At 42.0% G+C, this 24,400-nt stretch overlaps 1 protein-coding gene across 2 annotated transcripts in view; it reads right to left on the reverse strand.

The window, feature by feature from the left end:
* LOC112252749 (adenosine kinase) overlaps positions 1-24,400 on the reverse strand; it is a 45,239-nt gene that overhangs the window by 9,832 nt on the left and 11,007 nt on the right. The window contains exons 1-3 of one of the 2 annotated variants that reach the window (XM_024424287.2): positions 17,317-17,460; positions 15,753-15,827; positions 1,628-1,681 (exon numbers count right to left, since the gene is read on the reverse strand). In XM_024424287.2, the coding sequence (XP_024280055.1) occupies positions 1,628-1,681; positions 15,753-15,827; positions 17,317-17,330 (143 nt within the window). In that variant the 5' untranslated portion in view covers positions 17,331-17,460. Of the gene's footprint in view, positions 1-1,627; positions 1,682-15,752; positions 15,828-17,316; positions 17,461-24,400 lie in introns of those variants that run through there. The other variant, XM_024424286.2, reaches the window with a different exon arrangement.

Below are 24,400 nucleotides of genomic sequence, written 5' to 3' on the forward strand. Positions count from 1 at the left end.
CCATGTAATCATATTAATTGTGATCGAATTGGAAAAACTGATCCCAAATCAGCACTCCTTCTCTGAGACGCTTAGTTAATAGGTCCTTATCAAGAATTTGCTTGCTGGAGGGAAAGGAGACTCCCAGCTCCGCTAAAACTATTGACAACTGTGTGTCGTTTTCAAGGGATTGTTAAATAAATGTTAAATATTTAGTTTGAATATCATCACCTATTGAAGAGCATAGCCAGAACTACACATTTCCAATTACTTGACGCAAAACAATTGCTCACATTTAGCTCTATCATCAGAGTTATACAGCAAGTAACTGCATGCTTTTCACGATCAGTAAACATCAATTGATCGTGTAATTTCAGATGCGCGAGGGAAGCCTCACGATATCAGCCACCATTAATTTGATGTTTGAGTGATATAAAATAAAAGTGAACTATACCTGACAAGTATGAGTGGTTTAGCTTAATTTCCCATCCTTTGTGGTCTCTGCCTGTCAAGCAGCAGAAGGGCGCATTTGCCGATGTACTGTTGTCTGATAATGTTTACTTTGCAATGTACCGGTATAAACTTTGTACATTTAGCTACACATAGTGGTAAGTAGAACTAATGACTGCTTTGCACACTCTTGGCATTCTCTCAACCAGCTTCATGAGGTCCTTAGGTAGTCACCTGGAATGCATTTCAATTAACATGTGTGCCTACTTAAAAGTTCATTTGTGGAATGTCTTTCCTTCTTAATGTTTGTTTAACACTTTTTTGGTTACTACATTATTCCATATGTGTTATTTCATAGTTTTGATGTCTTCACTATTATTCTACAATGTAGAAAATAGTAAAAAATTAAAGAATAACCCTTGAACGAGTAGGTGTTCTAAAACTTTTGACCGGTAGGGTAGTTAACAAGCTAACTTTCAGGAAATAAACTAGATGGCTATATCCAAATATTGATTGATTTGCTTGCCATCTATAATGGTGATGACAGTAGTCCGACTGACAACTTTGCCAGGACGAGAACTTGCTGATGTCAAGCTCTTTCCAAAAGCCTAATATCTGATGAAGCAAGCTAAATGCTTATCTAGCTAGCTACATGCCAAATTAATCTCCCAATGCCAAAAGAAGTGCTCAATGTTTTATGGTACAACATTCATATGATATACAGATCTGATCTGAAGACAACGTTGGTTTTACCCTACTGAACCACGGGGAAAACCTCCACGGTCCTTTCCTTCACCGCAGCTGTCTTCTTATCTCTATGTGATTAAATGTAGACTTTCTTCCTCAAACTGCTTTGGCCCGGCCAGGTGGGGGAGGTTAGGCCACTTGCCCTTCTGTTGGCTAGTTCTGAACCTCCTGCCCCATCATTGGCTAGACTCGTCCTGGTGAATTCTAGAACGTGCCTGTTCTGTCCAGCCCACTCCAGGAAAGAGAACAGCTCAGTGTGTGAACTTACGGACCCTATATGGGTGCGTGTGTGCCTGAACAGCGACCACAGAAAATCAGGAGTTTAAAATGGAAAAACACTTCTTCATGCAACAAAGAAATAAGGCAAATGTGAGGCAACTAAGACTTTAGATGAACCTCGGACGATGTTGAATGATTGATTGAATTAATGTGAGTGGTAGGAGGTACTCACAATGCTTTATGCTTGTCCTCGGCCAGGATCTGGTCGTTGGGCTTCAGACCGTACCTGAGAGAGAGAATGAGAGAGAAGGGGCAGGAAGGGGGAGAGGGAACGAAAGAAAGAGATGAGTATCTTTCAGTCGTTGAGGATGAAAAAAACAGGAGAGCTTCAGGGAACAAAGTCTGAGTCTGTGCCCTTTAAATGTCATTTTCTACGACACACAGAAATCCCCTCTGATTATATACATACGCACACATCGAGGTGATTAAAACCCACTCCACTTTGATCAGGATCTAGTTGATTACTTTACACCACAGCTCTCTCTGTATTTATCAGCTTTGTTTGTTTGTGTGTGTGTGTGTCTAGACTAAAATGATTGCTCCATAAAACCAAAGAATGTTCAAGGTTTGGTCACATTCTAGTTCTAATCCATTGTTTACGTAAGTGGTCTGAGACAGACTGGTCTCGGGACTGTAATCTAGCAGAGCCCTTTGATCCGCTCCCACTACATACAACTACTAAACACTAATGAAACCTATATAAACTTTATCCAAACCCCATCTAACCCTTAACATGCTCTCACTACATACAGCTACTACCCCAACATAGGAACTAGACCAGTGCATCGAGGAGCGTCTCACACTTGGAAAAAGTTACAGGTCTAGTGTAGCAGGCCAATAACCCCAATGATTCAGTCCAGATACATTTCCTCCACTCTGAACTCATCATCTCTCCCCTTTTCTCTTAATTTGGTGACATACAACTTCATAGCACTGTGACATGATGGTACAGGCCAGAGGAGTGACACACACACACAGTCTGGTCCCTTACTATGGCCGTCTCCGTGCCAGCCTGCTAGCTATATCTCACACATACACTACCGGTAAGAACTTTTAGAACACCTATTCATTCAAGGGTTTTTCTTAATGTTTTACTACACTGCTCAAAAAAATAAAGGGAACACTTAAACAACACAATGTAACTCCAAGTCAATCACACTTCTGTGAAATCAAACTGTCCACTTAGGAAGCAACACTGATTGACAATAATGGAGCATGCCCAGGCGTTGAAAGGAGGTCATACAGGCACGTGGAGGCCACACACACTACTGAGCCTCATTTTGACTTGTTTTAAGGACATTACATCAAAGTTGGATCAGCCTGTAGTGTGGTTTTCCACTTTAATTTTGAGTGTGACTCCAAATCCAGACCTCCATGGGTTGATACATTTGATTTCCATTGATAATATTTGTGTGATTTTGTTGTCAGCACATTCAACTATGTAAAGAAAAAAGTATTCAATAAGAATATTTCATTCATTCAGATCTAGGATGTGTTATTTTAGTGTTCCCTTTATTTTTTTGAGCAGTGTATTTTCTACACTGTAGAATAATAGCGAAGACAACAAAACTATGAAATAACACATAGGGAATCATGTAGTAACCAAACAAGTGTTAAACAAATCAAAATATATTTTATATTTGAGTTTCTTCAAAGTAGCCACCCTTTGCCATGATGACAGCTTTGCACACTCTTGGCATTCTCTCAACCAGCTTCACCTGGAATACTTTTCCGCACAGTCTTGAAGGAGTTTCCACATATGCTGAGCACCTGTTGGCTGCTTTTCCTTCACTCTGCGGTCCGACTCATCCCAAACCATCTCAATTGGGTTGAGGTCGGGGGATTTTGGAGGCAAGGTCATCTCATAAAGCACTCCATCACTCTCCTTCTTGGTCAAATAGCCCTTACACAGCCTGGAGGTGTGTTGGGTCATTGTCATGTTGAAAGACAAATGACACTCTCACTAAGCCCAAACCAGATGGGATATCGCTGCAGAATGCTTTGGTAGCCATGCTGGTTAAGTGTGCCTTGAATTCTAAATAAATTGCAGACAGTGTCACCAGCAAAACACCCCACACCATAACAACTCCTCCTCCATGCTTTACTGTGGGAAATACACATGAAGAGATCATCCGTTCACCCACACCACGTCTCACAAAGATTCAGCGTTTGGAACCAAAAATCTCCAATTTGGACTTGAATTTGCTCGTGTTTCTTGACCCAAGCATATCTCTATTTCTTATTGGTGTCCTTTAGTAGTGGTTTCTTTGCAGATATTCGACCATGAAGGCCTGATTCACACAGTCTCCTCTGAACAGTTGATGTTGAGATATGTCTGTTACTTGAACTCTGAAGCATTTATTTGGGCTGCAATTTCTGAGGCTAGTAACTCTAATGAACATATCCTCTGCAGCAGAGGTAACTCTGGGTCTTCCATTCCTGTGGCAGTCCTCGTGAGAGCCAGTTTCATCATAGCACTTGATGGATTTTGTGACTGCACTTGAAGAAACCTTCAAAGTCCTTGAAATGTTCTGTATTGACTGACCTTCATGTCTTAAAGTAATGATGGACTGTCGTTTCTCTTTGCTTATTCAAGCTTATTTTGCCTTAATATGAACTTGGTCTTTTGCCAACTTGGTCTTTCACAACACAACTGATTGGCTTAAACACAAACTCTTCATTCCAGGTGACTACCTCATGAAGCTGGTTGAGGGAATGCCAAGCGTGTGCAAAGCTGTCATCAAGTCAAAGGATGGCTACTTTGAAGAATCTAAAATATTACTACATGATTCCATTAGTGTTATTTCATAGTTTTGAGGTCTTCGCTATTATTTCACAATATAGAAAATAGTACAGAATAAAGACAAACCCTTGAATGAGTAGGTGTTCTAAATTTTTGACCGATAGTGTACACATGACATCTCTGAGCCCATGCCAGCCAAGACGCCACTGATAGGACAGGGGTGAGGGAGGATGAAGAGAGGGCGAGGAGTGGGGGAGAAATGAGGCCAGTGAAATAGTTTGGCCCTGGCCTTTTGGAATGATCGGACGGTCAGCCCTACGTGTCAGTACAGGACACTTCCTTCCACGCACACTGTGGAGCACTGGGGCATGGTCTCAGTCAGGGTAGACTGGGTAAGTGGTAGCTAGCAACTGAGGCGGAGCAGGTAGCTTTCGTGAGCAAAAAAGGGTTCTTGTTCCAAACTTCCAGTTCAAGTCAGTTTCTGTTTATTCAGTTTTACAATATAGCATTTCCAAAACTGCCCCCCCCAAAACGGTTTGTGTAACATGTAGGCTTACTGTTTAACATTTTGTTAAACTAAGAAAATATATTTCAGAGAAGGGGCCACCTACTGCCGTTTGTGGCCTTGAGGATGGATCATCTGTTACCCTAACCTGCTCAGTGGCTGACAGTTGCCGCTTCCAGCCACTCAAGTGCGTCTGGGTGTGGTGTCTGTCCAAAAGGTTGGGAATTAATATAAAAGACAGCAACAACATGCGGGAGGAAACGCAATAACCACTGATTGCTGTGAAAAGGGGAGACCGGGGCTGGTTGTCACAGTACTTAGCCTATTCCTCCCAATCTAGAGTGCGTTGTAGCCAAATAATTGTAAGATAGAAATGTGTGACTTCTTTGGAAGAGGATATCTACCTAGTCAATTCATGTTAGCATCTCAAAACATTGAGATGAGGTGAATTCCTCTGTTTTTATAGGTGGCGGAAGTAAAGAAAATAGGCATGTCTTGGTATTTTCATTGTTTGAATTATGGGAGGCTATCCATGAAATTATGTTTGTTGAAAAAAGCAAAGGGAGAGCTGTATTTCAAACCTATTTTCAAATTGCTAGGTCAAGCCACGTAGAATTATAGCATCATAGTTAGCCTTTATGCTTAATTCAGGATGGTTATATAAAAAGTTGTACTGACAAAGTATAAGCTGTTGAATAATAAATATTGTTTAAATCAATTGCCTGGTTATTACTGGGCTACATTCATTTCAAGTAGACAGTGTGATAGGTAGGCTTAAACGAATAATCCACTCAAACTATCTTGCAGTATGTTTAGCATGTCAGCAGTCAAGTTTTAAAGATATACAATTTTCAAGAAGCAAAGTTTCACTTGCCACATCATAGTGAAAATTGTATCGCCATGATTCAAAACGCAGTGAAAATTAAAATCCTATATCTTGAAAACTTGACTGCTGACATTCAAAACATTTTGGGACTTTATCAACAATGGGTTAATGAAAAAAATAGCAAAAGATAGTAGAAACGGCCAAGATGGTCAATCTGACCATTTTCAATTTAGTAATTTCAATAAAAACCTTTAACCTACCTGTCCCGACTTTCCCTAAATATGTGTATTTTACACTATAGGAGTACTTTGAGATAAATATCATAAAATACAATAACTTTAAGCATTTCATTCTCAAAAGAGCCATCACACGACTGTATGCATATATTGAACAGTAGAATAGCAGGGCCTAGACGAGTACCAATAGCAGCCAATGACACGTCTTTTGGATGTCAACATTCTAACAGTCTAATAAATATATTAAATATATGCGATTGGAAGAATAATCATTTGGATGGGTTTCTAAAGGTCTTAGGTAACATTACAATCCGGAAACATTTATATTCGAAAGAACATAACTTTTCCTTATGTTACTGTAGGCTGGCTATGTGTAAAAATATATATATATATAAAAAATAAACAGAATTTCAAGTGTCAAATACATTTTATTTGTAGAGTGCCTTTGTTACAACTATGAATCAAAAATATACGTTGGAACACAGTAAAAGCTCATTTTTATAACGACAAAAAAAAAAAAACAAGACGCACGGTCAGCGAGATATTGGACACATTTTTTGCTTCGCTCGTGCTTACAGTATGGTGTGCGTCTTCACCCAACAGTTGGATCTCATTTAGGGATAACAATCCCTTGTCCTAACAGTCGACACAAATCTGTCACTTTCACTTGCAACACTTCCCACAAACAAGTCACTTTCAGCTGAAACGGGTGTCGCGGGTTCTGTTCCGAGTGCATCTGCCCACCTGGCAGTTTCTCTTCCCCGGGAGCTGAATGCAATTTTGCTTGCGCAATGGCTCGCGTGGAATCTTTGCAGCTGCCTTGGCCTTCATATATCTCTCACGTAGCCCGTGTGCCAGATAAAGTCTCTCCTGCTCATGGTTTTGTTAAATTACTGCTTGAACACCACGTGTGCGTTGTTAGCAGCCAAGTCAAGCAGGTTGTAGAACACAGCAACAAGCCAGCGGCGAGTTCCACCTTTCACCGAGTACAGCAGTGCCATCTGATTCAAAACATCCACACCGACCTATGGAATAAAATAAAAAAGGTGAGGATAATTTTCTCATAGGAAAAACAACAAGTGTGATACAGAAGAGCATAATGCATTGCATATGTTTATCTATATATGGCGATGTGTATTACGTAATAGTGACATACCTTTGTTCGTTGTTGTATGCAAGTCTCCGGTTTTCTCGTTGTGTCGCGATAAGCAACTGTCGACTGTCGGATGCATGGTGCTCAAGACTCAAATGTTATTTCTTGCCTTGGTAATGTGCGAGTGTTGGCTTGCAATTCTGAAGCACTGTTTGAATATTTATTTATTTAACCTTTATTTAACTCGGTTGTGGGAAACTGTTACTGTACAGTTGCCTTATTTTTGCACTAAGGGAGGGAGCTCCCATCTCCTTTGTTCATGGTGCCGACCAGGCTTGTTTTCTTGCAAGCAACTTGTTCGCCAATGACGGTGAAGAAATTGTCCATGGTGACATTTTGCCCCTTGCCAATGTATGGTTCCACAAGCATCATCACCACATTATCCAACACTCGCTCACCTGCTGCCAGATATGAGTCTTTCCCAGATATGGAAAGCCGTTCAGCAATAATCAGAAGGATAATCAGAGATGTCGTGATCCATTTCTTCCCCGCCATCCAAGTCGTTTTCATTCAAACTTGTAGTAACACTAATGCAGCATGTCCATCCATTCGTCTGGCTCTTCTCATTGTAAATTACGCACGCGCTCACTGTAACCTACTCCATGTAGGCCTAGAGTAAACTAAGACTGTTTGGATTTGGTGGACTGAAAGGGTAAACTGTTTTGAGTAGAATTAGAAAATATTAATACAATAGACTGGCCCACCTGTTCTTCATTCACAATTAGTGATTACAGAATTGTATTTATCTGTGCATGGCTCAGCCATGCAAATCTATGGCTGCTCCATTCCATGCCCTACCACAGTTAACACATACTTTACAGTAAATATATAATGGAATATAACAGAAAAATAAAATCCCAAATAGCTGTTGCTGATGGTCACTTGTACTCACATGGGCATGGAGCCATGGTTATTCTAGGAAAAAGTTATGAAACAGAGACCATCAGCACAATTTGTAGAGTTGTTTGGCAAAAATAGGTTAATTGGAAACCTTGGAATCTTCTCTTTCCGATAGGGTATAGCAATCAAAACGTCTGTCCTGCATCGACTTCTGTAGGAGGATATGAAAGAAGTGCTATTTGGTAAACTCGAAAGAAGCAGGTCAAAATGACGAAATGTTGACATGTTTCTTGGTCAGTTAAATCATTTTGTTCACATGCTAGGTTGTTTTTCGATGTTAGTTTGAGTTTGTTGCAACTTTCTGCTGCTAGGAAGACATTGCAGTCTGAGATTTGAAACAAAATCACAGACCACGGAGTGCCCAAATTACCATGTTTAACAGCCCTTCCCTTAAAAGGCCAAATGAAATTGTGTCTCACCTAATGATTATTTGTTTTACTCCTTTTTCTCCCCAATTTATCCCAGTTATCCAATTGGTAGTTACAGTCCTGTCTCATTGCTGCAACTCCCGTACAGACTCAGGAGAGGTAAAGGTCGAGAGCAGTGCGTCCTCCGAAACACAACCCAACCGCACTGCTTCTTGACACAATGCTTGCTTAACCCGGAAGCCAGCCGCACCAATGTGTCGTAGGAAACACCGTGCACCTGGCGACCGTGTCAGCATGCACTGCGCCCGGCCCGTCACATGAGTGGCGATGGGACAAGGACATCCCTCACAGCCAAACCCTCCCCTAACCCGGACGACGCTGGGGAAATTGTGCGCCACCCTATTGGTCTCCCGGTCGCGGCTACAGAGCCTGGACTCCAACCCAGAATCTCTAGTGGCACAACTAGCACTGCGATACAGTGCCTTAGACTACTGCGCCACTCGGGAGGCCGTATGATTGTGTTTGATTGAGCTTTGCTTTTTTTTTTTTTTACTAGGCGAGTCAGTTAAGAACAAATTCTTATTTACAATGATGGCCTACCAAAAGGCAAAAGGCTGTCCTCCGGGGACAGGGGCCTGGAATTAGAAAAATACAACATAAATATAGGACAACACACACATCACAACACGATATAAAAAAAGAGACCTAAGACAACATAACAGCAAAACATCAATGGTAGCAACACAAAATGACAACATGGCAGCACAAAAACGTGGTACAAACATTGGGCAAAGTCAACAGCACAAAGGTCAAGAAGGTAGAGACAACAATACATCATACAAAGCAGCCACAACTGTCAGTAAGAATGTCCATGATGGAGTCTTTGAATGAAGAGAAAAATGAGATAAAACGAGATAAAACTGTCCAGTTTGAGTGTTTGTTGCAGCTCGTTCCAGCGAACTGAAAAGAGGAGAGACCCAGGGATGTGTGTGCTTTGGGGACCTTTAACAGAATGTGACTGGCAGAATGGGTGTTGTATGTGGAGGATGAGGGCTACAGTAGATATCTCAGACTGGGGGGAGTGAGGCCTAAGAGGGTTTTATAAATAAGTATCAACCAGTGGGTCTTGCGACAGGTATACAGAGATGACCAGTTTACAGAAGAGTATAGAGTGCAGTGATGTGTCCTATAAGGAGCATTGGTGGCAAATCTGATGGCCGAATGGTAAAGAACATCTAGCCGCTCGAGAGCACCCTTACCTGCCGATCTACAAATTATGGCTCTGTAATCTAGCATGGGTAGGATGGTCATCTGAATCAGGGTTAGTTTGGCAGCTGGGATGAAAGAGGAGCGATTACGATAGAGGAAACCAAGTCTAGATTTAACTTTAGCCTGCAGCTTTGATATGTGCTAAGAGAAGGACAGTGCACCATCTAGCATTACTCCCAAGTACTTGTATGAGGTGACTACCAGAGAAAGCATGTTGGCTTTGTTGTAGAGCATTTAACACAAAATCCGTGGAGGGTCCAGCCGAGTATAAGACTGTATCATCTGCATATAAATGGATGAGAGAGCTTCCTACTGCCTGAGCATGTTGTTGATGTAAATTGAGAAGAGCGTGAGGCCTAGGATCGAGCCTTGGGGTACTCCCTCGGTGACAGGTAGTGGCTGAGACAGCAGATTTTCTGACTTGATATACTGGACTCAGAGAGGTAGTTAACAAACCAGGCCAAAGACCCCTCAGAGACATCAATACTCCTTAGCTAGCCCACAAGAATGGAATGGTCTACCATATCAAAAGCTTTGGCCAAGTCAATAAAAACAGCAGCACAATATTGTTTAGAATCGAGGGCAATGGTGACATCATTGAGGACCTTTAAGGTTGCAGTGACACATCCACAACCCGAGCGGAAACCAGATTGCATACCCAAGGGAATACTATAACATCCAGAAAGTCAGTTGATTATTGACAAGTTTTTCCAACACTTTTGATAAACAGGGCACAATAGAAATAGGTCTATAACAGTTAGGATCAGCTTGATCTCCCCCTTTAAATAAAGGAGAAACTGTGGCTGCCTTCCAAGCAATGGGAACCTCCCCAAAGGAGAGACAGGTTAAAACGGTTGGAGATAGGCTTTGCGATGATAGGGACAGCAACCTTAAAGAAAAAGGGTCTTATCCATCTGAGGTCAAAGTCAGGTTTAAGGAGCTCCTTTAGCATGGATCACTTCCAAAAACATTTATTCATGAACAGCTAAACAGCTTACAACAGCTAAGTGTTTGTATCCAGGCACTCTGCGTTGCGTCGTGCTTAAGAACAGCCCTTAGCCGTGGTATATTGACCATATACCGTACCCCCTCGGGCCTTATTGCTTAAATAAGCTGTATCACTCAGCATTTTGTTGCAGGGCAGGCACTTTCTTGATTATTGATGTTCAGTTGTAGTTTATTTGTTTTTATTATTGGATCTAAATGATTTATTCTGACATACATTGGTTAAAAGCTGCAATAAACAACTTTTTGGTTGATCCTACCAAATTTACATTGAAAAGTGTGTTATACAGTGCTTTTGAGAAGGTACTCACAGAAGGTACTGACTTTTTTCCACATTTTGTTGCGTTACAGCCTGAACTTAAAATTGATTAAATCAAATGTTTTCTCTACATTTTTCTCTAAACCTTAATTGTTTCTCTACAACTTAATAAAAAAATGAAAAGCTGAAATGTCTTGAGTCAAGTATTCAACCCCTTTGTTATGCAAGCCTAAATACGTTCAGGAGTCACATAAGTTGCATGGACTCACTGTGTGCAATAAGTGTTTAACATGATTTTTTAAATGACTGCCTCATCACTGTAACCCAGTTACTGCTACCGACCCCCCTCAGCCCCCAGCTGTGCCATGGACACCATTTGTGAATTGATCGCCCCCCATCTAGCCTCAGAGTTTGTTCTGTTAGGTGACCTAAACTGGGATATGCTTAACACCCCGCCAGTCCTACAATCTAAGCTAGATGCCCTCAATCTCACACAAATCATCAAGGAACCCACCAGGTACAACCCTAACTCTGTAAACAAGGGCACCCTCATAGACGTCATCCTGACCAACTGGCCCTCCAAATACACCTCCGCTGTCTTCAACCAGGATCTCAGCGATCACTGCCTCATTGCCTGTATCCGCTACGGAGCCGCAGTCAAACGACCACCCCTCATCACTGTCAAACGCTCCCTAAAACACTTCTGTGAGCAGGCCTTTCTAATCGACCTGGCCCGGGTATCCTGGAAGGACATTGACCTCATCCCGTCAGTTGAGGATGCCTGGTCATTCTTTAAAAGTAACTTCCTCACCATTTTAGATAAGCATGCTCCGTTCAAAAAATGCAGAACTAAGAACAGATACAGTCCTTGGTTCACCCCAGACCTGACTGCCCTCGACCAGCACAAAAACATCCTGTGGCGGACTGCAATAGCATCGAATAGTCCCCGGGATATGCAACTGTTCAGGGAAGTCCGGAACCAATACACGCAGTCAGTCAGGAAAGCTAAGGCCAGCTTCTTCAGGCAGAAGTTTGCATCCTGTAGCTCCAACTCCAAAAAGTTCTGGGACACTGTGAAGTCCATGGAGAACAAGAGCACCTCCTCCCAGCTGCCCACTGCACTGAGGCTAGGTAACACGGTCACCACCGATAAATCCATGATTATTGAAAACTTCAATAAGCATTTCTCAACGGCTGGCCATGCCTTCCGCCTGGCTACTCCAACCTCGGCCAACAGCTCTGCCCCCGGCAGCTCCTCGCCCAAGCCTCTCCAGGTTCTCCTTTACCCAAATCCAGATAGCAGATGTTCTGAAAGAGCTGCAAAACCTGGACCCGTACAAATCAGCTGGGCTTGACAATCTGGACCCCCTATTTCTGAAACTTTCCGCCGCCATTGTCGCAACCCCTATTACCAGCCTGTTCAACCTCTCTTTCATATCGTCTGAGATCCCCAAGGATTGAAAGCTGCCGCAGTCATCCCCTTCTTCAAAGGGGGAGACACCCTGGACCCAAACTGTTACAGACCTATATCCATCCTGCCCTGCCTATCTAAGGTCTTCGAAAGCCAAGTCAACAAACAGGTCACTAACCATCTCGAATCCCACCGTACCTTCTCCGCTGTGCAATCTGGTTTCCGAGCCGGTCACGGGTGCACCTCAGCAACACTCAAGGTACTAAACGATATCATAACCGCCATCGATAAAAGACAGTACTGTGCAGCCGTCTTCATTGACCTTGCCAAGGCTTTCGACTCTGTCAATCACCATATTCTTATCGGCAGACTCAGTAGCCTCGGTTTTTCGGATGACTGCCTTGCCTGGTTCACCAATTACTTTGCAGACAGAGTTCAGTGTGTCAAATCGGAGGGCATGCTGTCTGGTCCTCTGGCAGTCTCTATGGGGGTGCCACAGGGTTCAATTCTCGGGCCGACTCTTTTCTCTGTATATATCAATGATGTTGCTCTTGCTGCGGGCGATTCCCTGATCCACCTCTACGCAGACGACACCATTCTATATACTTTCGGCCCGTCATTGGACACTGTGCTATCTAACCTCCAAACAAGCTTCAATGCCATACAACACTCCTTCCGTGGCCTCCAACTGCTCTTAAACGCTAGTAAAACCAAATGCATGCTTTTCAACCGATCGCTGCCTGCACCCGCAAGCCCGACTAGCATCACCACCCTGGATGGTTCCGACCTTGAATATGTGGACATCTATAAGTACCTAGGTGTCTGGCTAGACTGCAAACTCTCCTTCCAGACTCATATCAAACATCTCCAATCAAAATCAAATCAAGAGTCGGCTTTCTATTCCGCAACAAAGCCTCCTTCACTCACGCCGCCAAGCTTACCCTAGTAAAACTGACTATCCTTCCGATCCTCGACTTCGGCGATGTCATCTACAAAATGGCTTCCAACACTCTACTCAGCAAACTGGATGCAGTCTATCACAGTGCCATCCGTTTTGTCACTAAAGCACCTTATACCACCCACCACTGCGACCTGTATGCTCTAGTCGGCTGGCCCTCATTACATATTCGTCGCCAGACCCACTGGCTCCAGGTCATCTACAAGTCCATGCTAGGTAAAGCTCCGCCTTATCTCAGTTCACTGGTCACGATGGCAACACCCATCCGTAGCACACGCTCCAGCAGGTGTATCTCACTGATCATCCCTAAAGCCAACACCTCATTTGGCCGCCTTTCGTTCCAGTACTCTGCTGCCTGTGACTGGAACGAATTGCAAAAATCGCTGAAGTTGGAGACTTTTATCTCCCTCACCAACTTCAAACATCAGCTATCTGAGCAGCTAACCGATCGCTGCAGCTGTACATAGTCTATTGGTAAATAGCCCACCCATTTTCACCTACCTCATCCCCATACTGTTTTTATTTATTTACTTGCTCTTTTGCACACCAATATCTCTACCTGTACATGACCATCTGATCATTTATCACTCCAGTGTTAATCTGCAAAATTGTAATTATTCGCCTACCTCCTCATGCCTTTTGCACACATTGTATATAGACTCCCCCCTTTGTTTTCTACTGTGTTATTGACTTGTTAATTGTTTATTCCATGTGTAACTCTGTGTTGTCTGCTCACACTGCTATGCTTTATCTTGGCCAGGTCGCAGTTGCAAATGAGAACTTGTTCTCAACTAGCCTACCTGGTTAAATAAAGGTGAAATAAAAAAATAAAAAAATAAAATAAAAAACATACAGATCATTTTAAGGTCCTTCAGTTGAGCAGTGAATTTCAAACACAGATTCAACCACAAAGAACCGGGAGGTTTTCCAATTCCTCACAAATAAGGGAACCTATTGGTAGATGGTAAAAATAGAAAAAGCAGACATGGAATATCCCTTTGAGCATGGTGAAGATACTAATTACACTTTGAATGGTGTATCATTACACCCAGTCACTACAAAATACAGGTGTCCTTCCTAACTCAGTTGCCAGAGAGGAAGGAAACTGGACAATAACCTAAAATACAAGACCAAATCTACACTGGAATTGCTTACCAAGAAGACAGTGAATGTTCCAGAGTGGCTGAGTGAGTTTTTTAAATTGTATTTTTATTTTATTTAACTAGTCAGTTAAGAACACATTTTTAATTTACAATGACGGCCAAACCTGGACGACGCTGGGCCAATTGTGCGCCGCCCTATGGGACTCCCAATCACAGCCGGATGTGATAAGACTGGATTCGAACCAGGGACTGAAGTGACGCCTCTTGCACCGAGAGAGTGCCTTAGACCGCTGCGCCACTCGGGAGCTTTAACTTAAGTCTGCTTGAAAATCTATGGAAAAATATTGAAAACAGTTCTCTAACAATGATCAACAACCAATTTCAGCGTTCAACACCATAGTGCCCTCAAAGATCATCAATAAGCTAAGGACCCTGGGACTAAACACCTCCCTCTGCAACTGGATCCTGGACTTCCTGACGGGCCGCCCACAGGTGGTAACGGTAGGTAACAACACATCCGCCACACTGATCCTCAACACAGGGGCCCATCAGGGGTGCGTGTGCAGTCCCTTCCTGTACTCCCTGTTCACTTATGACTGCATGGCCAGGCACGACTCCAACACCATTAAAATTTCCAGATGACACAACAGTAGGCCTGATCACCGAAAACGACGAGACAGCCTATAGGGAGGAGGTCAGAGACCTGGCCGTGTGGTGCCAGGACAACAACCTCTCCCTCAGCGTGATCAAGAAAAAGGAGATGATTGTGGACTACAGGAAAGGGCCGAGCATTGACGGGGCTGCAGTGGAGCAGGTTGAGAGCTTCAAGTTCCTTGGTGTCCACATCACCAACAAACTAACATGGTCCAAGCACACCAAGACAGTCGTGAAGATGGCACAACAAAACCTACTCCTCCTTAGGAGACTGAGAAGATTTGGCATGGTCCTCATCCTCAAAAGATTCAACAGCTGCACCATCAAGAGCATTCTGACTGGTTACATCACTGCCTGGTACGGCAACTGCTCGGCCTCCGACCGCAAGGCACTACAGAGGGTAGTGCGAATGACCCAGTATATCACTGGGGCCAAGCTTCCTGCCATCCAGGACCTCTATACCACGCAGTGTCAGAGGAAGGCCCTAAAAATTGTCAAAGACTCCAGCCACCCTAGTAATAGACTGTCATCTCTGCTACCGCAAGGCAAGCGGTACTGGAGCGCCATGTCTAGGTCCAAGTGGCTTCTAAACTGCTTCTACCCCCAAGCCATAAGACTCCTGAACATCTAGTCAAATGGCTACCCAAACTATTTTCAATGCCCCCCTTTACACCACTGCAGGTCTCTTTTGTCATCTATGTATAGTCACTTTAATAACTCTACCTACATGTACATACTACCTTAACTAACTGTGCACATGTGTAGTGCACATCAGAGTCCAGATGGTGTTCACACCTGTTCAAATGAATCAAACATGGGGGGTAAACGCACCAGAGTAAAAAAACTAAACAAAAATCCTAACGAACTAGGTGTGAAAGCCACCTACGCCCCTTCCCCAGTGACTCACTTCTCCAGGAAGTCCTTGTCCACGACAGCTGAGATGTCCAGCAGGGGGTTCCCCATCCCGAACAGAGAATTAGGGCTGTAAAACACACACAATTAGTATCAGTCACAACAGTAGTTTTGTATTGTTACAAACCATAAGATAATGTCATATGCATATGGTGGAATAACATAGTCTATGCGTTCCATTGACCGTCCATAAGTGTACCTTTCACGCAACGGCAGAATTATAGGTAGGCCTAAACTGTCTCACGTCAATAGGTGAGAATATGGACTGTGAACACAGATGGTGTTAACACAGATGTGATAGAAGCCCTATATTCATTCATGCATCATCACATGACATATTTCACGAAAAGGCACAATCAGGAGGATAGCAGTGTGTGTGTCTTCCAGGGATGAGTTGAACACAAAGGTTTATTTTGTAACAGTTGTAGAGTCTTGTGACGAGCGTTATCCCAAACATGTTTCTAAACCAACATCTCTCCTTACCCACCTCTCCTCCCCCTCTGAGACCCAATGGCAAAACAGAAGACTAAACAAACAAACCTGCCTGCGTTTGTGTGTTTGAGAGTGTCAGGGAGTTTCAGCTACGGGTCAAAAGACTGACACCACTGAGGGACACAGTGCCAGAGTGATAAGCATATTAAATCAGGCTTCAGTTCACACACACCTTAGGTATAATATTCAACCTTAAGAAAAAGAAAAGAGGACAGGCTGTGCAGGGTCAGGGTGAACCTTGTTGAACTCTCTCTCGCTACTGTACATCTGGGGTGTATTCATTAGTGCACACTGCACACCGTAGCAAAACGAAAATAAGTGTTTCTTGATGGACAAGTTCAGGTTATTCCCTCCCCGTTTCAGCCGTTTGCTTTCTGCACAGCCTTGTAGAAGTGTGAAAATGTATCAGGTAACAATAATGTAAATTCCTGCACCTAAGCCTGCTACCTTACCCTCCAACGGAGTCATTTCTTTATAAGTGCCTAAATGTCCTTTCATCTACTGTACTTAATTGTTTTGCATACATGTTTATAAATGGTATAATGTATAATAACTGATACTAATATATACACTATAGAGGATTAAATGTATTATGACGCCAAAGGAAATATGTACCATGTTTGATTATGATTGTTTTTTAGTGTCTCAAAACTCTGAGTGGTCCACAATGTAGTTTAAAAAAAACTCTGTATTTTGTATTCTCAAATTGTATCAGTGTGCAGTGACACTTTAATAAAAATGTAACTTACTATATATGGTCTTCATTAATACACTATGTTAATAGGCCTCTAGGGAGTTGGCCCATTCTTAATAAAATAATCATCCGTGTTTCATTGACACCCCACCCTTAATACACACAGGTTCCTACTGAACAAGCTCTCCATCTGCTCGCTTAAGATTACAGAGTGGTGAGCCAATTTCCCTACCAGCAGACCAGCTACACCACCATTTCAGCATCCTACCATCCACTGTATAGATAGACCCAACACCTCAGCATTGAACCATGTACTTTACAGACTATATAACACAATGCACATCAGGTCCTCTCCCTAGTCTAGTGTCCTTACCGTGCTGCTGGCATGGTGTGCGTCTTTTTGTCTCAGTAACAGTTTCACTCTGTGTAACAGACCTGTTGGCCGCCTCAGACAAACCAGCCAAAAAGGACTCTCCGTCCCAAACCTCGGGTTTAAAATCTCCCTTGATGAATCGCTTGAATCGATTTTTTTCCTGAAAGCCTGAACCCTCCTTTCGACCTGGTCTGATAGGCTACGCGAGAAGAGGGAGTGACAAAGTACTGCTGTCTGGATCTGTGATTGGCGAGCTTCACTATTTTGTCTCCCGGGCGTTCATTATTAGAGCGTAATGTGTGTGACAAAATGTGCAGAGATCATATTCAGACATTTTCGCGATAGAAACACACCAAGTATCAGAATACCTAACTAAATTAGAGGGAGATGTACAAGTCTTTAGAAAATAGCGCATAATAATGATGCAATGTTTAAATAGTGAACACGCGGGAGGCATGCTTACATTTACTAAATAACGTTCAAGTCGTTATTAGAGCAACTCAGAAAACACATTCTGTAAATTATAATTAGCTGACGTTAGCGAGCCTAGACGACGAGCTAGCGGAGTGGGTAGTTCCCCGTGACACGAGTGACATTGAAATTATGCCGAGGAAAGCGCTACTCTGCCTCAGACTAAACATTAGTTTCGTCGGTGCTTCAAGGACTTTGAGTCACAGACAGACCGACTTTAGTGACAGTGTATTGAGCCCCTACCCCTGACCCCTAACCTACTATGAACGCAGAGAACTTCACACGCTAACTACACCGGCCACGCGCGTGCGCACGTTGATTTTGTCCATCCACACAAACTACATTAATTTGGGGACAGGTAGAAACATTCATGGACATTTAGCAGTAGTGTAAAGTACTTTAGTCGTTATTTTGGAGGCGTTTCATATTTTTTTTACTATTATACATACCTTAAGAAAATAATACTTTTTACTCCATACATTTTCCCATTTCATCTTGTGAATTTAAATAATGAGAAATGAAATTGATTTTGGTTGCATACACCACTGGTTATTTTACTATCTGAAGATTTCTGAATTCAAGAAGCTACTACTACTACTAGCTACATTGACTAGCTAGGTTCACAATGTAAACAAATGCAACTTGTGCAATTAGAGGATAATTTAGTACAACCACGCGCAACAATTTAATGAGTACTTGCAGAAAACTGGACCAAATCTACTGTACTTACACAGATTAATTTAGTACAGTACAGGAAAATATCATAAAGATGCTTTTCCCCTCTGCTCCTCTCCCAAAACAACGCATTCTGTGTAGCAGGTAGAACTTCAAGCAACAGCTTACATGCTGACCAAACTGCCATCACGTGCAAGTTGATTTTGTTCACCCACACCAGAAGCGACCAGGACTCGCAGGTTGAAATATCAAAACAAACTCAACCAATTATATTAATTTGGGGACAGGTCAAAAAGCAGTGAACATATATGGCAATTTAGCTAGCTAGCTTGCTGTTGCTAGCTAATTTGTCCTGGTATATACACATTGGGTTATTTTACCTGAAATGCACAAGGTCCTCTACTCTGACAATACACAGATTAAAACGGTAAACCAAATTAGTTTCTCCTCATCTCTCCTCCTTCCTTCAAGCTTCTTTTTCTTCTTTGGACTTTATATGGCGGTTTGCAACCAACTTTACAGCATTACTACAACCAACCGGTGTGGTCTTAAATTCATCTTTCAATCACCCATGTGGGTATATGCACCTAAAAACCAATGAGGAGGTGGGAGAGGCCGGACGAGCGTCACAAATAGAACCAATTTCTATTGAGACGCGGGCTAGCAGTGTGGGTGCAATGATTGAATAACATGTGCACATTTATTTTGCAACGCGAGCGGTGTGGTCAGCATGTTATAGTGGAGCGGAAGTGTAAAGGGTTTATCAGAGTCCAAAATATGTATGTACAGCAGTGTTCTAGACTATTGGTCAGTTGGCTTTCATACTTTGATTCTCAGCACAGCTCAAGTAATTTCTCCAACTGTCAACACATTCAAATGAATAGAAGATGCATTGGTTGGGAATTGTGAGGATGCATGTGTTCAGGCTGTGTGTCCCCCGCCGATGGAGTGTAGCTATGTCACAATGGGATGCAGGACTATTGCATTCAGTGTCTGTGGACAATGATTTACTCTTAAGTCTGCACCAACGGTAAGCACACAGAGCAGGCTTTACACATTGGAACACACTGCGACCTCACCTATATATAATGTCAGTGGTGTAGTGGAGGGTAGGCCTATACGCAAGTACAGTGCATTCGGAAAGTCTTCAGAACCCTTGACTTTTTACACATTTTGTTACGTTAGTGTTATTCTAAAATGGATTCAATAATTTTTTCCATCAATTTACACAGAATACCCCAAGACAAAGCGAAAACAGAAATACCTTATTTATTTACATAAGTATTCAGACCCTTTGCTATGAGACTTGAAATTGAGCTCAGGTGCATCCTGTTTCCATTGATCATCCTTGAGATGTTTCTACAACTTGATTAGAGTCCACCTGTGGTAAATTAAATTGATTGGACATGATTTGGAAAGGCACACATCTGTCTATATAAGGTCCCACAGCTGACAGCGCATGTCAGAGCAAAAACCAAGCCATGAGGTCGGAGGAATTGTCTGTAGAGCTAAGAGACATGATTGTGTCGAGGCACAGATCTGGGGAAGGGTATCAACAAATGTCTGCAGCATTGAAGATCCCCAAGAACACAGTGGCCTCCATCAATCTTAAATGGAAGAAGTTTGGAACCACAAAGACTCTTCCTAGAGCTGGCCGCCCAGCCAAACTGAGTAATCGGGGTTGAAAGGCTTTGGTCAGGGAGGTGACCAAAAACCCAATGGTCACTCTGTCAGAGCTCCTGAGCTCCTCTGTGGAGATGGGAGAACCTTCCAGAAGGACAACCATCTCTGCAGCACTCCAATAATCAGGGCTTTATGGTAGAGTGGCCAGACTGGCGCCGCCACTCAGTAAAAAGGCACAACAGCCCGCTTGGAGTTTGCCAAAAGGCACCTAAAGGACTCTCAGGCCATGAGAAACAAGATTCTGTGGGCTGACGAAACCGAGATTGAACTCTGGCCTGAATGCCAAGCGCCATGTCTGGAAGAAACCTGGCACTATCCCTACGGTGAAGGATGGTGGTGGCAGCATCATGCTGTGGGAATGTTTTTCAGCGGCAGGGACAGAGACTTGTCAGGATGGAGGGTAAAATGAATGAAACAAAGTACTGAGAGAGATCCTCGATGAAAACCTGCTCCATCAGACTGGAGCGAAGGTTCACCTAACAGGACAACGACACTAAGCACACAGCCAAGACAATGCAGGAGTGGCTTCGGGACAAGTCTCTGAATGTCCTTGAGTCGCCCAGCCAGAAGCCGGACTTAAACCCAATCGAACATCTCTGGAGAGATCTGAAAGTAGCTGTGCAGAGACTCTCCCCATCCAACCTGACAGAGCTTGATATGATCTGTAGAGAAGAATGGGAGAAACTCTAATACAAATACAGGTGTGCCAAAGCTTGTAGCGTCATACCCAAGAAGACTTGAGGCTGTAATCGCTGCCAAAGATGCTTCAACAAAGTACTGAGCAAAGGGTCTGAAAATGTCTGTAAATGTTATTTATTTATTTTTAATAAATCTGCAAAAATGTCTAAACGTGTTTTTGCTTTGTAATAATGGGGGTATTGTGTGTAGATTGATAAGGGGGAAAAAAACTAATCAATTTTAAAATAAGGCTGTAACATAACAAAATGTGGAAAAAGTCAAAGGGTCTGAATACTTTCCCGAATGCACTGTATACCAACAAATTTCTCAGTGGGCATTGTGTATAGGCCTACTCACTTCTTAATCCCCACGATTTGTATCAAAGTAGTGTAGTGGCTATATGCTGTATCAATTAATAAGGTTGATGGAATAGATCAACATGTTTAGCTTTTATTTCTTGTCATGTTAGGCACTACAATGTGCACACAGTGGTAGGCCTATGCAGGAATGTTCTAAAATGCTATTTACGGGAAAACGCCTAAAATCCGCACAGCACATACAAGCGGTTTCACGGACAGAAATGGAAATATCTGTTTGAAGCTTAGAGGGGAGATCTAAAGATGGATCAACTATCATGGGTTGCTAATATGACTAGGATAAAGCCTTTGTCTGCTAGATAATTAAACAAAGTTGAAAGAAAACCAATAGAACAGGAGAACGATATGAGGAAGTCTTTATAAAATAATTGCTTGCAAGTTTCAAAGGCGGGATTTTGGCAATAGGCTACTTTGAAGCAAGGCAAGACATGCCTCATAATATGAAGCAAAAGACCTGGAAAAATATAGCGGTGCTAATGATAGGCCTAACAGTCTTCTGGTAGATGGAAAGGCTTTCCCAAAAAATGTTAACTAGCTACAAAAGTACCCCATGCCTACCTGGCAGAATGATATCATGATTATTTGCATCGATCCAGTGCATTTCTTTTGCTAACTCATGTGCTACAGAAACACTGCTAACTAAACAACAGTACTAGGTGCCTGCGAACTTGACTGACCCCTTATGTAAAATAACTACAGTATTCCTATAGGATATTATAGGAAATCTATAGTACCCTATAGTGGGGGCACTATAGTTTCCTATAAGTTCTCACCCTCTATAATATTCATAAAGGATTTCCTATAGGGTTTCTATAGGATTTCCTGTCCGATGTTCTCTGTTATACTTGTATAGTACTATCATTAATCAAAATATAGTATCTATAGTATTCCTATAGTGAGTTTTGATAGTATTCTAGTTTTTAGTATTTCTTCCAGCTGCTTATGAACGCTTGCATGCATATCATTGTGCTTTTTTCAGTGAAGAACATTGCTGTTCATTGTCTTATTTGAAGTTCAGCTTGTTTGCCCCTTTCTGCTTATTTCAGAGCATCTACGTTTAAAATCAATGTTAATTAAATAAAATTGCAGAAGTGCCCATGTCTCAATATGTCTCAACTCCAACTGAATGGATTGAAGAGCTACTTCACACTTTGACTTATGTAGAATTTAAGTTACGCAAATCATTTTTAAAAATGTACTCAAATAAGGAGCGTGGCTAAATGGTAGGTAGCTGGTGCTGTATACATATTCAATTTAGATTACTTCAATACATCATGTGTAACTATTCAAGTAGGCGACATCACAGTCAACATGTCAGGATATTCATAAATTGAAATTTACACAAACATATATTACATGTTTTTATGAATAGCACCAAAATACAAATCATTCATGTTTGACATGTAGTTGACATCTATTTACCAATCTCAGATAGCTAGGCCCTATGCTATTTGCACAACTCAAATATTACCATGGTATTGCATTATTTATACCATGGTATAGATCTGAATAATGGAAATGTACCATGGTTTTAGCTTTGAGGTATGATGGTACTGCCATGCACCTAAATAATATCATGGTATAAATGATGCAATACTATGGTATTGTTTCAGTGCATGGCAGTACTATTATTCTTCAAAGATGTGGATCATGGAAATACCATGGTTTTAACCTGCACCATACATTCTACTATGGTACCTAGTGTATGTTGCACAACATCCTAAATTGTCAGAAAATCTGCCTTTGCAGATTATGCCTTTGCAGCCTGAATGGTGGATGCTTTATGTACGAGCTGGCCCACGGGGGACAGGAGTGTATTAACGGCTGGGCACATCAATCCTAGCATCCACTATCGGTTGCCTAGGCTAAAACATACCGCATGACTCCAAGATTAATTTAATATGATGGCTATTATATCAATGTTTGAGCATAAAAAAAGGTATTTCCACAGCCATTTCTCACATAATTAATTTGACATACACAAAAAGATCACACCTTGTCTAGCCTATTTCGTTTTGTCGACATCTGGAAAGTTTCCCAGACAAATGAGCAAATTTGTCCAACAGGCCTTTCATAAAAAAATGTATATCAGACACTTTACTCAAATAAAAAGGTTGGATGAAAACCTGGCTAGTGATTTCAGTTTATAGCTGTATCTGGCTAGGATATAAGCAATAAATAAAGGATATAAATATAGGCTAAGCCTGATTAAATCAATGCTAAAAAGACTTAACATTTTGTTAATATAGAGCTAGCATATACAGGCATCACTCATTTTATTTTGCTGGACCCCATGTCAGTCTGTCAGTCCGTCGTTGATTTGAAAACAGCGGGCCTAGATTGCATTGTTATAGCCTGAATTGTGCCACTTTATAGTAGAAGCCATATAGGCTATTATGCCCATTTGTTATCCCATGACATATACAGTACCAGTCAAAAGTTTGGACAGACCTACTCATTCAAGGGTTTTTCTTTAGTTTTTACTATTGTCTACATTGTAGTGAAGACATCAAAAATATGAAATAACACATATGGAATCATGGTAGTAACCCCCCAAAAAGTGTTAAACAAATCAAAATATATTTTATATTTGAGATTCTTCAAAGTAGCAACCCTTTTCCTTGATGACAGCTTTAACTCCTGGCATTCTCTCAACCAGGGTCATGAGGTAGTCACCTGGAATGCATTTCAATTTACAGGTGTACCTTGTTAAGTTAATTTGTGGAATTAATTTCCTTCTTAATGTGTTTGAACCAATCAGTTGTGTTGTGACAAGGTAGGGGTGGTTTTCAGAAGATAGCCCTATTTGGTAAAAGACCAAGTCCAAATTATGGCATGAACAGCTCAAATAAGCAAAGAGAAACAAATCCATCATTACTTTAAGACATGAAGGTCAGTCAATGCGGAACATTTCAAGAACTTTTAAAGTTTCTTCAAGTGCAGTCGCAAAAACCATCAAGTGCTATGATGAAACTGGCTCTCATGAGGATCGCCACAGGAAAGGAAAACCCAGAGTTTCCTCTGCTGCAGAGGATAAGTTCATTAGAGTTACCACCCTCAGAAATTGCAGCCCAAATAAATGATTCACAGAGTTCAAGTAAGACATCTCAACATCAACTGTTCAGAGGAGACGGTGTGAATCAGCCCTTCATGGTCAAATTGCTGCAAAGAAACCACTACTAAAAGGACACCAAGAAGAA

Source organism: Oncorhynchus tshawytscha, linkage group LG06, assembly GCF_018296145.1.
Source record: "Oncorhynchus tshawytscha isolate Ot180627B linkage group LG06, Otsh_v2.0, whole genome shotgun sequence".
Classification (NCBI taxonomy): domain Eukaryota; kingdom Metazoa; phylum Chordata; class Actinopteri; order Salmoniformes; family Salmonidae; genus Oncorhynchus; species Oncorhynchus tshawytscha.